Genomic DNA, 16,266 nt, shown 5'->3' with positions numbered 1-16,266 from the left:
AAACAATACCGAACACTGCCAGCGCCCCCGAGGGGCCACCTCTGCTGCCAATGCAGAGCAGAGGAAGCTGTGGGGCTGGAGGGAACCACGGCCACCGCACCCCACTGCACATGCGCTGCACCTTCAGGCCCACGCCTGCGCAGCTGCGAGGGGAAGCCGCTGCATTTAAGGAGGCTGGTGATGGCATACCAAGACCTTTTAAAACTTACTAATCCTGGCCCTCAAGACCACATCTTTGTAGCGTCCTGAATGAGGGGACAGGAGCACATGGAAGGGCCTGGGCTGGGTGCGAAGGCTGAAGGCTGTTCCCAGAAGCACTTGTGTGACTGATGTGGGGCAACAATGGGAGCTCATGTACACGGGTGCCCCAGAACCTGTCCCCAGGGCTTTACCTCTGTATCATATAATCTAACAACAATTAGTTAATTTCAATCACTTCACAAAAAATTTCCATGAATGCAGTTTAGAAAAACAAAATTCCTCAACTCCTGGTAAGCAAATATTACTTTAGAATGTTTTCAAAGTGATATTGGCCAAATTGCATTGCCGTATTGTGTGTGCGTACAGATATGTACCAACAAACCCCATCGTGATGTAGAATTAAGGCACCAAAAACAAATGTGGAAAGAAAATGTGTAAAAAAGAAAAATGTAGAAAGAAAATGTGTAAAAGAAAACAAAAACGTTTTCAATGTTGCTTTGTCTCCCTGCGCTTGCCCCCACAGAGCCTGGCAAGGCAGCGTCAGTCAAGCTGGATGACAGGCGAGCTGGCAGAGACCTCTCCTTGCAGGAGCATTGACAGAGACCCCACCAAGTAGTCACCCGGCCCGCTGCCCACGCCGTTTTGGCAAGGAGTTCCACTTACCTGATGGTGCCGGTTGGGGAAGGGATGGGGCTGACCAGGCTTCGGAGATCCGGCTCCGGAATGTGGATCTTCAGCGGGGAGATCTGAGGGTAGAGTGGCCGGAGGGGAGATGCTGGAGCCTCCTCTTTATGGTACAGAGAAGTGAACTGGATCTTGATGGCTGTGCTGGGGAATCGGAACGTGCACCTGCAACAGGAGGAGAGCAGTGGATCAGGCTCAGGGCCCAGGAAGGAAGCCCTGCCCAAAGGGGCCAGTCTCGGTCATCGCTGGCCGTAGCCTGCAGTCTACTCTGTGCCTAGGGTGGCACATTCATGCTTCCCTTAGCACACTTTGGAATATAAATGTGGGTTCTTGCTGACATCAGCTCTGTGCGTGAACACAAGAGAGAGAAACCCCAAACACCATCATGCCACCGCTCTTGGGGCTTCCACACAGGCCCAGCCCCTTTACATCCACCAGGCAGCTGCCAGGTGGGGTTCCTTCCCTACCACATGTGGAAAATAACTCAAAGGACGTGATGACATTTTGTAGAGATTTTATGGATATGATTCCCTGGGGCCACTGGGACGTATAAAACAAGTGTCTTGGGACGGAATAAGAGGTTCACCCTGTGCACACCTGGACTCTCTAGGAGTGAGACTCAGGGGCCTGGAGTTCACAGGGGCTCCAGCTGTCTCACCACCAGCTCTGGGTGGGAACCTGCGGCCCTGGTTTTCCTATAGGACATGGCCACGTGCAAACAAATCCAATCCTGGAGCCCAGGGAGGTGCTCCCAACACCCAAGACCACGCCCGCCCGTGTGCTCAGGTGAACGCGTGAGTGACAATGCAAAGTTCACAGAACTCCTGCTTATCAAAGTCTGGGCACGTTTACCCAGCACACCTTCTGATTTCTGAACTGAGAAGTTACTAACCAACAACTTGCTGACTGGCATGCCAGTTTAAAAAAAAATAATAAGGCAGACTGGCCGTGCAGGGACCGGCTATGCTGGCCCCTGGGACAACTCTCTAGAAGAGGGTCTTTGTTGAAAAGTGGATGGGAGGTGGGAAGCTGAGTATCACCCATCCTGCCTCCAGCACTTCGGGCACCCCACCACGACAACCGTGAGACCACGGGCGGGGAGATACTTGCCACCCCAGTGCGGCTCCCAGTCTGCTCCTGACCCTGGATTTTACTCTGGAGCAACAGGGAATCTGCCCCAAATCCCACGCAGATGCAGACCTGGGCAGGCGCCCTTCCATCCAAGATCCTCCTGCTCTTAGCAAACAGTGTTCTAAAAACAAGACTTAAGAGAATGGCGCTCCAGGAGTCCACCCCTGCCCAGGGCCCTGCAGAGGAGGAGATGACTCGGCCCCGCGTGCTCCCCACACCTTCCCCGGGAGGCCGCCTTCCCACACCAACAGGTGATGGGAACTTCAAACAACAGGCCAGGCTGGACTGGCTCTGGCCAGGGGAACTGGAGAGGGGGCATCACCAGCAGCTGACTTCCCAGGGGTGCTGGGCAACAGGCCACCATGCTGATGTTCCCACATATGAAGCCCAAGGAAGGGGCTGCAGCTGCTGTCTGGGGTGAGAAGCATGACGGGAAGCACTGCCTGGGAGCCCGGTGCTAAGGACGGGAGGGCTCTGCCTGCAGGCAGTCTGCTGCCCCATCTGCTCCCAAGTCCAACCTAAGGCACTTGATGTCATTTCCACTTTTGTTAGATTCCCCAGAGTGGTTTCCTCCATCAGCACTTGGGCAGAAGGGACCACCAGCCCTTGTTCTCAGATGCCTCTGAAGCCTACGGGCTCACCATCCAGAGGCCCAACAGTGTTGGCTCTGGGGAGCCAACATCTGCTCACAGCCAAGTCTGAGGACAGACTACGTGTCCCCAAGTGCAGACGGAAAAGACGCTGGAGTCAGGGGTCTGGCTGGGCCCCTGCCGATGAGCTGAGCAGATGAAGATGCAGCCCTCTGCGAATGACGGTGTGAAGGAGCAAACGCTTGTCGTGTGTGCCGGTGACTTACTGATGCCAAGCGGAAAGGCATGAGGACGTGGGACGGTTCCCATAGACCCTGACTGTGTGCCTCCTTCTCGCATTCCATCCACTGTGGCAAAGCTGCCAAACCAACCACGGTCCCCATTTGTCAGCAGGTCACAGTCCCATGCTTGAAGGTCCCTGAACTAACCAGGGACCCCAGGAACATGGAGGCCAACTAGAAGGAGGATGTGGCTTCTGGCCCATGCCGAGGTCAGGGGCAGATAGGAATCTGTGAGAACACAGCTTGGGGGTGAAGACCAGAGAGGGTCACGTCCCCAGAGGGGCTCTGGGCGGGGGGCCATCTGATTTCCAGGCCCCTCCCTCCACTTCCGGCCTTGAGTCTTACTGGACAGGAACCAGGGACAGATGCTAGAAGTGGGGTGTGCTGCTCACGCAGAGCTGGCCATAGATGACTGCGACAGAACCTGTCCTGTCCTGTTTTTGTTTTGCTTTGCTTTTTAACCAACAGAACTAGAGGGTCTGGGAAGAAGAGAGCACCTCTAAGCACAGTTCCAGTTCAAAAGCTAAGGTCGTACCCAGCATGCACATAGACTTAGCTCTTAGTAATGTGAGCTTTTCCAGGCCTGGGATGTTGGCAGGACACTAGTGGCCAAACCTCAGGCTGCCTGGAGCTGCTGGGTGCAGGACGACCCTGTGGGGACCATGGCAGTGTTCCAGTGGAGCTAACAGCAGGCCTGTTCATGACATGGGCAGTCACAGCTACTTCAAATTCAGCTCCTGACTCACTCTTCCGAGACTGTCAGGGCAGGCAGTGACCTGGAGGGGCAGGAGGAGGGGCACAGGGCACGCTCCCCACCAAGTGCCCTCTGCTCCCTGCGGTCGCCCTGCTCTTCCCAGAGATGTTCTCACGGGTTCAGGGCCCGAGGCGAGTGCAGATGAGCTGCTTTGCAACTGAAGTCTCTTCTGGAAGGTGTCACAATCTTGCTTAGCCACATGACTCCTGTCCTTCCCTGCTGGGGTCAACCCACCCACTGAGGAAGGTTCCCACAAAGCAGGTGTCCCTGGAGGCCAGGGAGAGTGCTTCTTAAAACATCCTCACTGATTGTCCTCAAGGCTGGGAGCAGAGCGTGGCGCTCAGCACTTGGCTGAAAACCTCCACCCTGGATGACTGAGGGGCAGGTGGGGAGGCAGGTGGATCCCGTCCAAGGGTTCCGACAAGAGGCCTGGCCCTGAAGCTGCTGCCAGCCTGTCTGCTCCAGCCGTGGCCCCTTGCCCATCCACTGGTGGCCAGCGGCTCCTGGACAGTGGGCAGACTAGAGCCGCCTTGGTGGGAGAAGACACTGCTGTCGAATTCTACGTGGGAGCTGTGGTCGGTCCTCGTCGCAGCTCGACCACTGCGCCTCAGTGACATCGGGCAGGTCACTTCACTCTGGTCCTGGGAGTCGTCAGGAAAGTAAGAGGCACCCACCTTGCTCTCACTGATCTAAGCAGAAACAGCTCACCTCATTTTAGACACAAAGAAGTAACAAGATGGCAGAGTGGAAGCTCCTGGGGAAGGTGTTAATAGCACCAAGTGCCCCCTCCCTGGGCTCCTCTTCCTCCCAGTGGAGAGGTGCTGGCTCTCTGTGAAGCCTGGGCTGGGATTTGGACACAGGCAGCCGCAGGACACCAGGCTCTGTAGAGAAAACAGGACTGACACACTCTGCAGGACCATGAGTCCCCACAGGCCCCCAGGAGCCAAGGCTGATGACAGACTTCAATAAACCTCATGGAAAAAACAAGGAAATAAAGCAACCCTCGGTGGCTCCATCCAGGAGGCAGAGCACGAAAATCAGTCATTCCACGAGGCAGCCGCGAAGAATCCCACACCTGGGAGAAGGGCCCACCCACAGAGCTGTGGCTGAGGGGACAGCTGTCCCCATGTCCTTCCACTGCAGAGGGCTGGCCACCTCAAGTCTGGCTTGCAAGCACCATGTTTAAGGCAGGGGCACCCCCCGCTGTGGCCTGGAGGGAGCACTGGGCACTCGCTGAAGGCAGGCCACGTTCGCACACTGGGTGACCCTTCCCCTGCAGCACCCGAGAGCAGACCCCAGAGACGGGATCTGTGCCTGAACCGTGCCCGGGGCACACGCAAGGGCAGTGTGCAGAGCTAAGGTTCCGCCTGGCCTGAGCTGTCCAGCAAGAGGACAGACTGACAGTGGGAGAAGGGGCTCCAAGTCTCGATCAGGTGGCAGCCACCAGCGACACTACTGAGCCAGACTACAACTAGGAGCAGGTGGGGGCTCCTGCCCTCCCGCCCAGGCCCACAGCTGCAGGCGGCCTCAAAGCAGCCTCCACCCACATGGGAAGACAGCGGGCCCCGCACAGAGGCGAACTGCAGTGCAGCTCCCAAGAGTAAATCCTGTGGAATGCAGTCACTGTGGGCACTTGGCTGCCTCCTTTGACAGCGAGGGTGATGGTTTTTATGCTTGTCTGAAAAGGCAGACTGTGACAGAGACTGCTGGCCTTGAAAATGTCCTCTCCTGCCTCCACAGTGAATGCTTTAGTCAGACACACATCCACCCAATAAAGACATTTCTCTGCCTCTCTAGTACCCACAAGATTATGTGCTGTCCAACAAGGTGCAAATGGGCTATGTGTGGCCTTGCAGGGAATGAAGTGTCTTCTTCATGTCTCCTCTTCCCAACAGGCAGACTGTGGGTGTGATGGCAGGAGGCGGAACAGCCACAATGGGTCAGAGTGGACAGTGGCTAATAGTGACACACTAGAAAGTGCCAGGTTATACACCATGTCAGTTCATATGAAGAGTGTTATATGATAAGGAAAAACACTTCACCCCTGTCACAAAACCAAGCCTGTAACCTAACTTCAAAGAGTTCAGGAACATGACACGAAGCCCCAGAACAGGCGATGTGCAGAGGCCTCAAGAGAAACACCTGCTTTTGCAGGGGAAGGTTTGCCTCAGTGCAGGAGAGAAACCTCTTCCAGTTTGGAAGAGGACCAGGGCTGTGGGATGAACGGTCACCGGGAACTTAAAAATGGACGCATCATGCTGCCCAACTGCTAGGCAGGTTGCTGTCAGCATCTGGGGACAGATCTGCAGTGGGGACACGGAAGGCGAGCCAGCGGAGATCAGGAGAGAGGGAGAGGCGCATGGTGAAGAGGGGACAGCACGGACCCTGGGCTTAGATGACTGTCGCCAAGTCCCACGACTCACTGAGTGGCCTCTGAGGAGGGGGTGAGGGGTGGGTGCAGGGCTTGGAGGAGGAGAGCCAGGTCGGCCTCCCCTCTAACAGGAAGCCGGAGGCCCAAAATGCAGACAAGCAGTGCGGGCGTGGTACTAGGGAAGTCCCTGGGGCGGGCTGAGCACAGTGCGGCTGAGGGACAGCTGTCTGCGGCCATGTGGCTGCTCGGCTTCTTAAACCACATGTACTGATGAATTAAACAGTAAAAGTTGGGCGTGAAAACCTTCCTCAGTGACCAAAGGCTTTTAAAACCCAAGACCAACTCCAGCTCAGTTCCGCTGGCCCCGCCCCCAGCCCAAGCCACGCCCTCCCTGGGCAAGGGGACCTGGAGAAGCAGAGACCTGGGACCCTCCACAGGGCGCAGGGTATGGGCAGGCTCAAACCCCACCCAGGACCTCTGAGTGGGACATGGGGGGGTCGCTGAGGCGGAAGGCGAATGCCATCAGCCTGCCACTCAAAGCCCCAGATGTGGCAGTGCACCCAGCAGCCCTGGGACAGGTCTGGGACAGAGGAGGGCCGGTCTTTCCACATGAGCCGTAAATTTTTAATTTCAAAATTCTGTTAATTTTATGTAATAAATGAAGCTACCAAGGATGGCATTCTTAAGACATTTAAATCAAAATTAAAACATTCCAGGAGCCTGGCCCAACCTCTGCCCCACCAGACCCTGCTGTGGTGGTCCCTGCACTTGCCCTGGCCCCATGGTGAAGCTTGCCTCACCATCTTAGAATGTCACTGCGACTTACACGTGACATTTCCAAAGTGACACTTGAGAAGATGACACGGTCAGCAAGGGAATGAGAGCTCTGGGGTTTGCCCCAGACCTACCCTGTTTGGGAGATTTTTTCAGAACGCTGTATTTCCCTTGATTTTGCAGATCTCCTAGAACACTCCAGGTGCCAGAGACCCACCGAGAGGGGATGGACGCACAGAGTGCCTGCCTGCTCCTGGTGGAGGGCCGATTGCCACTTGGCACCTTGAGCACTCTGAAAACTTGGGGGTTCCTGTGGGTAGTCAAGGAAAGATTCTGGGGCAAGGAGTGGGAAGCACGTGCAGAGAGTGTCTCGCAGGCAAGACAGGCCCGCTAAATGCCACTCAGCGAAGGAACGTGGGAAATGTCCACTCCACGCTGACAAAGAAACCTGCAGACCTATCGCAGCCACGCAGGGGCTCAGCATCCGAGACCAGACGGAACTGGTTTGAGAAGGGCTATCTGGACACCTCAGGGGCCCCAGGCCATTTGCTGGCCGATCCCTCCTACCTGGGTCTGGAGGTTTCGGTGCCATAAACATGGCCACGAGCACAGGGCTGTGTGGGGCAAGTGGCCAGTGCACATCTACTTCCCTTCCTGTGACTCCACGGGACAGGGATGGGAACGGAAACCTCTGCGCAGCACAGGTGTGTCACGCTGGCCTTTCTTATTTCATTTAAGATACAGAAGATAGGACAATGGGGAAGAAGCCGGCAGAGGACTGGTAACAGGTGCTTCCAATGTTCCGTGGGGTGCAGAGAAGTGTCCTATCCTGGGCAGGGCCAGGCTTCAGGAGGGAGGAGCCCCCAGGGCCAGGCCCCACCAAGGAAAAAGTGGTCAGGCCCCAGGACACCCAAGGGCTGGACACAGCAAGCATAGTTCAAGAGGCCACCAACAGCCCTTCAGGGACCCTATGGTCCCCTGCACCAGCGTGTTCTGCATACACCAGCCAACGGCTTTCCGGGAGGGGCCCTTTCTGGAAGAGGATCTTTCTGGGAAGTCTGAAACTGGAGCACCAAAGGCACCAGGGTCTCTATGTGTTTGTAAGAATTCCAAAGAAAAATAAGACCCTTCAGGAAATGGCTTTGAAAGACCCTTTACATGTAAAATCCCACAGCAAAGAATATGATAATCTTAATTAAATGTTTTTAACCCAAAATATCTTCTGTTAAAAATTTAATACATTTTCCTAAAACACTCCCAAAATGAGTCAATGTGGCTGTGGCTATGGCACCTGTTTGGTGCCGAGAAGCCACACAAAACAGCACAGAGACACCAAGGGCAGAGGGAGCAGCACAGCAAGAAGGCCTGAGCACAGCTTTGAAAAATAAAACAGACTCGAAGCAGCAGGAGCAGAAGCCAAGAGCCTTGGCTTTGGGAAGGCGGGGGACCACTGCTCCTGATTACTGTCCTGCTCAGGCCTACCAATAGACAAGGCCAAGATGCTGGCAGAAATGCAGTGGTCCCTTCTCCAGAACAGGGAACACTTGGCACGCACCGGAGGAGAGGAGCAGTGCTTCAAAAGCAGGTGCCTGGGTCATGCCCCACAGCTGTGCCACCTGCCCTCTCAGGAAGGACACTGCAGCACTGTCTCCAAGTCCAGCTGCAGGGAAGCCACAGGAACTTCTGCAGCCTTACTTCAGATGATGGTGGCGCCCAGATGATGGTGACGGGGGTGGCCCAGGAATCTGCATTTTTAACAAGAACTCCCAAGGGAATCATCTGCTCTAAAGAGCTTGTTCTTGGGCAAGTTTGTGGAACTGCGAAGACGCTGGTGAATCCAAGTGCCAACAGGGAGCCAGGACGCCTGCCTCTGCTGACCAGCTCCAGGAGAAAGCCCTTGAAGGTGTTCTTGAAGATGATCCTGAAGGTCAGAGAGCAGGCTGGCAAGTCACTCTTCCCCACGTCCCCCTGAGGCCGCAGGAGGGGAAATCAGTGAGGGACCCGGGCCCAGGGTGGAAGCTCAAGGCATCCTGGCAGGGCAGCCAACAGAGGGGCAGACATGATGGTCGGGGGCAGGCCGTCCTTCCCAGGGGACCGCCCCATCCTTCTACAGAGATTTGTCAGAATTAAGACAACGTTCCCCGTCCCGGCGCCCAGCCACGAATCACTGTGTCTGTAAGTCAAACTCCCAAGCTTTACAATTTGGAAAATCCAATTTGCCTAAAGCACACCAAAGATCGGCCAGTTGGGTGAATGGAGGAGCCATCAAAGTGCTGACCTCCTAAAGTTCAGCTCCAAGCAGAATATGGGCTTCCGGTGCTGTGGGGCTGCAGAAGAGCACACGAGCGCACGGGGGACTCCGGCAGCAGCTGGGCTCAGAGGGCCCCTTTAAGCTCGCCTTCGAGGAGCAGCCCGGGCCTTTTTCCCTTTTGCCTCTGGGCTGATTTAAAGAAAATATTTTTTAAAAGTCCAAATGGCTTAATCTAGAGATCCTTAAATGTCACCCACAGGAATTCAATTTAATCGTTACTCATTGGGCACCCGTGGACACTGAGAGCCAGACACGGTTCATCTGAAAAGACTCACATCCTTCAAGGCTGGTCCCACAGGCCACCTGCTCCAGCCAGGGGCCTCCCTGGATCCAGCTCCCTGGCCCACTCCCTGTGCCAGCAGGGCCTCCTCCTGCTGGGGTAGGCTCTCTCTTCCCAATAAACGAGGCTCCTCCAGGAAGCCACCCAACACAGGCAGCTGGTGCTCACGGACAGGAGGCTGTGATGCATTTCTTCCAGGACTTTAAAGTCCATCAGGAGACAAATGTGTGTAAACAGCTTATCAGCACAGGCGGGAGTCACAGCCAGGGTGACCGAGGAGAGCTGGTGGAAACCCATGCTGTCCGGGATGCCCCAAAGCCACAGAGGAACTGCCAGCCTTTCTGATCCTGTGGCATTTAGGAGAATCAGTCAGCCAGAGTCAGAGGACATCCAGCAGGAGGAAAGGGGGTCTCAAGTCCAAGACCCTGTGAGGCTGAAGAGTCAGTGTGGCCACAGAGGGGTCCCTTGTGAACAGACTACCTCGTGTCACCCACCCAGAGAGCACTGGGCAGGCTCCTCCTCTGTGTCCTGCTTCCTGCCAGATGAGGGATAAGGAACGAGGGACAAGGGAGAGGAATGGCATGCTGTCCAGGGAGTGCCGAAGCCAGCCCCGGCCCTTGGCACTCAGCAGAAACGCTGCGCTTCAGGGTCCCTAGCAAGACCCAGAGGGTTGGGGCTCAGCGTGGTGACTGGAGGAGCACCTGCCCCCAGAGCTGGAGCCACCTGAGTGCTGCAGGGCTCAACAGCTGTGACACTCCAGTCTCTGGACCCCAGGATTATACACAAACATGTCTGAGGATGTCACACAAAGGCTGCCCTCACTCCCTGTGAACCTGAGCAGGCAGAGACAGGACCTTGGGACAAGCCGAAGCTGAAGCTCAGAGCAGTAGGGGCCGTGGGCACACACGGGGAACAGGCACTGGCTCACTCCTTGGATTCTGGCAACTTCAAGAGGCTTTGGCCTGAGTTTGTCAAAGTTGGCCCAGGAAATGCCTCCAGCAGCCGAGGACAGAGGGCAGAGCGGGAAGGGCCTCTGGGGAGGAGCCCACATCACCGCCAGGCGAGCGGCAGCCTGTCCCCTGCAATGAAAGCAGTAGTGTGCATGGCACAGGCATGTCCCCAGCCAGACACAAGACAATGCCTGGCTCTAACCTTCCCTCCTGCTACCTCTGGGAGACAGCGGGCGGCAGAGCTCAGAAGTGAGCCCCAACCTTGACTACCCCTCATCAGGAAGGGGAGGTCTTTGCCATTTAAAAACAAGTTCCGTCTATCCAAACAAAGCGGCGACAAGTCCACAGGCTCAGACAGATACCTCCCTTGCCTCAGCCACACCGCCAGTGGGGTACCTTCCTAATATGGAACACCCAGCCAGGCCCAGACCCTCTCCAGGTGGTGGGTGGGCTCCCCCAAGACCTGAAACCTGGGAGGGCGGGACAGAGCCCAGGAAGCTGACAGTGAATAGACACAGAGGTATCCGCGGGGACTGTGGAGGCTGGTCCCAGCTGCATTGCCAGTCAGCAGAGAGAAAGCAGGTGCCTGGCCCGCAGCCACGGGAGGTAGCACGGTGGGCCACGGAGAGCAGTCCAATCCCCCACACTGTCCCAGGGCACAGCTCCCTGGGCTCCTCTGCAGGGATATGCTTCTTCTTATTTGTTGCTACGGCAAAGGGGAGGCTGAGGGGGCATTCTCAGGGTGACCTGCTGCTTGGGCAAAAGCTGCCGCCGTCCCTTTAGTGGAGGAGAGTCCAGCCACAGAGCAGCACCCCACGGATCCCAGCACCCAGTGGGGGAATCGGAGTCCCAAGTAGGCACGCGGCCCTGGGGAAGCCAGCGGTGCACTCCCCTAGCTTCATATCAGGGACCCCAATGCCAAGAGCTCTCAGAAAAGAAAGGCGCTGAGAATGCTGGGAACACAGGCCATGAGGCCTCAGCCCGGTGAGAATTATTCTGAAGGACATCTGCTCGGAGCGGGGAGGAGAGACAGAGCCCTGAGCCTTGCAGGTCCCCGAGAGCTGTCCTGCGCCCACAGGGTCCTGCCCGGCTTCGGGGAAGCCAGGTCTGAAGGAGCAGGCACAGCACATGGCCCACCAGGCCTCAGGGCGGCACAAGGGCATCGTGTGGCACTGTCAGTAGGTCTCCAACCCACGATCGTTCAGAGGGTCCCTGAATGAAGGGGGCGGGTTTAGTTAGCCGGGAGCATCTAATAACCCAAAACCGCCCTGGGGAGACAGGTCAAGCCAGCGTCTGCAGCAGTGTCACGAACATGCTCTTCTGCGGTGTCTGTCACTCTGGGGCCAAGAGGCAACGGGACCCAGGGACCAGGTACACTTGCCTGGGGCGAGAAGCAGGGGCACTGGGTCGTCCCTCACTGGCGTGCCATTACGGCCACAGTGCCCTGCTGAGGTGCACACCTTCATCAGGCTCAGGAGACCGGGCTCTGGTTCAGGATCACAAAGTCATCCTCGGTGGAGGCCGGATCTCCAGATCTGGTGCCGGTGCCAGCCTCCTTCTTTTGGTCCCTCACCTGGGGACGGCCTGGCTGTGAGCACAGTTCTCCACAAGGAGCTCCGGGCCCGATGCCAGCTCCCTGGGAGACCCACACTACGGAGGGCTGGGGAGGCCCGGGGCCAGCATCAGCCAGGCACTGGGCTCTCCCCAGAGCGCCCCTGGGCTCTGCATCGTCTGCTGCAGGACAAGCACACCTTGTGACACTCAGGTGATCACGTTTCTGAGAAAATGAAAATGTACATGAGTGTGCACATGAAGTGTGCAAGTGTGCACCTTTCTTGAGTGTGTGTGTAACTTACATAAGCAGGCGTGGAACAGGTCAAGTGTGTGCGTGACGTGCAAGTGGGCAGAGCCCTGTGGCCACGACCTTGGGGACCTGGTCACAGGAGAACACTTCCTAGCCAGGGAAACACTGCCACAGCGCACAGGGCCCCGGAGCACCGGCAGGGACCTCAGAGCACAGGTCTGGGTGAGGATCCAGGATAGTCAGGGGAGAACGAGGCCCCGCCTCCTTCACCACACACTGGCTTTAAGGCAGCAAGGGACCCAGGGACCCGAACCAAGTATTTACCAATACACACAACTCTCCTGCCCCCCAACCCACTGACCAGTGCAGAACAGGACAAGAACCCTGAGGCCCAGCCACGGCGCCTCTCTATCCACACCCTGCAGCCAGCCAGAGGGCACCCGAGGGTCAGGGGACATGGGAGGCTGCTCTTGGCATCTGCTGCTCACCTGGGCCACATCTAGCTGTTTTCCTTTTGTTGAAGAATTTGTTTTTTTTTTTTAATATATTTTTTAGTTGTCCACAGACCTTTATTTTATTTATTTATATGCAGAGCTGAGGATTGGACCTAGGACCTCACACATGCCGGGCGAGCCCTCTGCCACTGAGCCCCAGCCCCAGCCCCTGGCTACGTTCATCTGATCACAATTTCTCCATCCTTCCTGAGAAATCCAGGGAACCTCTAACGGCCCTTTCCCATGTTGCCTGTGCCCTCTACCCTGCCAAGTAGAGGGTCCTTGTCACTCACAAGGACCTATCCTAGAGGTGGGTGGTCGTCCTGCAGGGGCAGCAATAGCCACAGCAGTGGTGAGCAAGCGTTCTTTCTTCTTTTTAAGGACTAATTCAGAGAAAATTAAAATATTTTTAGGCTTTTTATTTAGTTAAAAAATACAACTGCAGGGCTGGGCGTGGTGGCGCCCACGTGTGATCCCAGCAACGGGGGGGGGGGGGGGGGGGGGGGCAGGAGGATCGCAAGTTCTAAGCCAGCTTCAGCAGATTAGTGAGGTCCTTAGCAACTCAGTGAGACCCTGTCTCTAAATAAAATACAAACAAAACAAAACAAAAGGCTGGGGATGTGGCTCAATGGTTAAGCACCCCTGGGTTCAATCCCTTGTACCCAAAACAACAACAACAACAAAAAATCAACAACTGCAGTGCCTTCCACACAAAGGCCCGCAAGCTGATGAGCTGCCACGCTGTCCTCTTTTCCCTCCCCTTTCCTGTCACTGGAGATCAAACCCAGGGCCTCACACATGCTAGGCAACTGCTCCAACACTGAGCTGCACCCACGCCCTTCTTATTTTTATTTTAAATTTTGAGACAGGATCTCTTGCTAAGTTGCTGAGGCTGGCCTCCAACTTGTGATCCTCGTGCATTAGCCTCCCTAGTGGCTGGGTTTGTAGGCATGCACCTGGCTACTGATACACTTTTGTCTACGGGCAAAGCCAGTGAGGTGTCTCAGTGTCCCCATGACGGCACAACGAGGGGGCCCTGCTCGTTTGTTTACGGAATATGTACACTATACACCCACCGACACAGGCATCACCAAACAAGTGCACTATCAAGGGAGAAGCTGGGAAACAAATGAGCAGAGGTTCTGGTGTCACCTGCACCCCAGCAATTGTGGTGTCACCCTGAAGCCCCTCAGGAGGTGAAAAATACCAACGCCACCATAGGACAGTGAGGAGCGGAGACCCTGGGTCCCCTGCACATGGGTGGGAGCGTGAGACCCATGGCCACTCTGCAGGTGCTCCAGAAGCTAAACGTCCACTGAGGACACGACTTGATGACTCACGCCCGGGCTTGTCCATTCCAGGGAAACAGACTGGGGTCCCCTGCAGACCAGCCCATGGCCGGCTGTTCCCAGCAGCTTCAGAAGCTGGAGAAGCTGAGCAGCTCCCCGACAGGAGAGGCGGTCACTCCCTGTGACATCACTCCCTGTGACATCTTCCTTGGCCATTCAAGGGCTGAGTGACCGACTGCACAGGAGGGCAGCAGGCTGAGCCTGCAGTGACCCCAACAGCCTCAGAATGAGGATGACCTTGTCAACGGAGAAGAGTGGGTGGCTGGGTCGGGATGGGGCTGGGGTGGCTGCACCGTGGCAGGTGACGGTGGTGGGGGCGGCGCTGCATCCTCCCTGAGGGGCTGAGGCACAGGTGCACACCTGGTAAGGTGACGGAGCCCCAACCCGGCACCAGCGTCAGTGTCCAGCTCTGATTATCACCTGGGTACTAAGGTGGCTGTGCTCTCTGGAGTACACCTGCAACCTCCTGGGAATCTATTTCACAGTAAACGGTCCCTGTGGGGCTGGGCTGGGGCTCAGAGGTAGAGCGCTCCCCTAGCACATCCGGAGCCCCGGGTTCGATACTCAGCACCACATAAAAATATGTAAATAAAATAAAGGTATTGAGTCCAACCACAACTAAAAACTAAATATGTGGGAAAAGAAAAAGGGTACCTGTGAGCTGAGGGGCAGGAGCCCCTCACTGTGAGCCACATGCCTCCTGGGGTCATGACTGAGGGAGAAGGAGCAGCCCTTTCCCCTTCTCAAAGCTGGAATCCCGGGGCTGGGGTTGTGGCTCAGGGGTATAGAGCTCGCCTCGCACGTGCAACGCCCTGAGTTCGATCCTCAGCGCCACATAAAAATAAATAAAGGTACGGTATCCAACTACACTAAAAAATAAATATTTGAAAAAAAAAACTGGGATACCCTGCAGAAGGGGTAAAAACATGAAGCAGGGTCGGTAGGAGGCTGCCAGGAAGAGACAGGAAGGCAAAGATGCTCACTATTTTGCTGCTTTTACAAAAATGAGACTCTGCACCAGGTGTAGTGATGCATACCTGTAATCCCAGCAACCTGGGAGGCTGAGGCAGGAGGATAAAGTTTGAGGCCAGACTCAGCAACTTAGTAAAACCCTGCCCCAAAAGAAAATATAAAGGGCGCAGGATGTAGCCCAGTGGTATAGTACCCCTGCATTTAATACCCAGAACTCCCCCCCAAAAAATCACCCGATTTAAGACCTGGGAACAGAACGCCACCTGACACTAGCCCAGAGCTATGTCTGCACCTTTTATCAGAATTCAGTTATTCTACAAGAAACTGGACCAGAGCACTCACGACAAAACGTGCCCCATGCAAAATGTCAGCACCTGGCGCTTGGGCTCGGCACTCCAATAGAGGCAGCTGCAGATGCTAAGGGCAGGTGCAGATCGGGGTCCCACACCCCCACGACCAGCTTTTTGCTAAGGTGCTGCTTCAGAACACGAGGTACAACCAGGGGCAGGCTTAATTTTTATAACAAAAAGAAAAATCACACAATCAGCTTAAAAGTCACAACCTTCAGGCCCCTGGTTTGCTCGGCTCGTGAGCTGCACCTAGTCACTGCAACATGGGGACAGTGGCTTCTCCTCCTGAGGCTGGCCCAGGGCCCAGGCCCATGTGCACAGGGCACCCCTTCTCACAGGAGGCTGCGCACAGCTGCAGCATGGAGGGGCCGGTCCCCCCACCCTCGCCATCCTCGGGAGAGCCAGACGGACCAGGCTCATGTGCCCGGTTTTTTCCTGGTTCCCACACAGCACCCACGTCCTGCCGGCTCCCTCCAAGCACCCTGCAGAGAGGCACCCAATTTTGCTGACTTGTTTTTACCAACTCCAGGTGTGGGGCTGAGCTGGCCCCTGCCCTGCTGAGGCCGGGCTGGATGCACGGTGAGCGCCTGTCCTGATGCCCCATGGTTCCTTAGACTCAGAGTCACCACGGGTGGGAACATGCTCTGGAGAACTGCCGTGGGAGGACCCAGGGGAACTGGCAGTGGTTTGGCGGTGACAACAGTTTAATAATGTCACAGAGTAACCTGGTGACATCTGATTCCTGCCAGTAACTCACAGCGAGACAAAGAGGACCGCTAGGAGACCTCGCAAAGCTTCACGTTTCACAACCCCAGAGAACATCGAGGTGCCTGCTCCTCACTCCCGGCTCCACTCTGTGGGAGAGGCTGATGGGCGCAAGGCTTCTTGAAGGCCCGTCTGCCAGCAGCCAGACGAAGCCCCAGCCTGGCCAGGTGTGTCCCAGTGCCACCCCCACCTGATCCCCTGATGC

The 16,266-nt window shown here is 56.1% G+C and overlaps 1 protein-coding gene across 1 annotated transcript in view; it reads right to left on the bottom strand.

Annotated features, from left to right (window-relative positions):
* FOXK1 (forkhead box K1) overlaps nucleotides 1-16,266 on the bottom strand; it is a 55,813-nt gene that overhangs the window by 16,148 nt on the left and 23,399 nt on the right. The window contains exon 2 of the mRNA XM_081299418.1: nucleotides 865-1,050. Coding sequence (XP_081155544.1) covers nucleotides 865-1,050 — 186 coding nt within the window. The remainder of the gene's footprint in view (nucleotides 1-864; nucleotides 1,051-16,266) is intronic.

Source organism: Spermophilus citellus (assembly GCF_964194105.1).
Source record: "Spermophilus citellus genome assembly, chromosome: 6".
NCBI lineage: Eukaryota > Metazoa > Chordata > Mammalia > Rodentia > Sciuridae > Spermophilus > Spermophilus citellus.
This window is presented reverse-complemented; position numbering and strand designations above follow the sequence as displayed.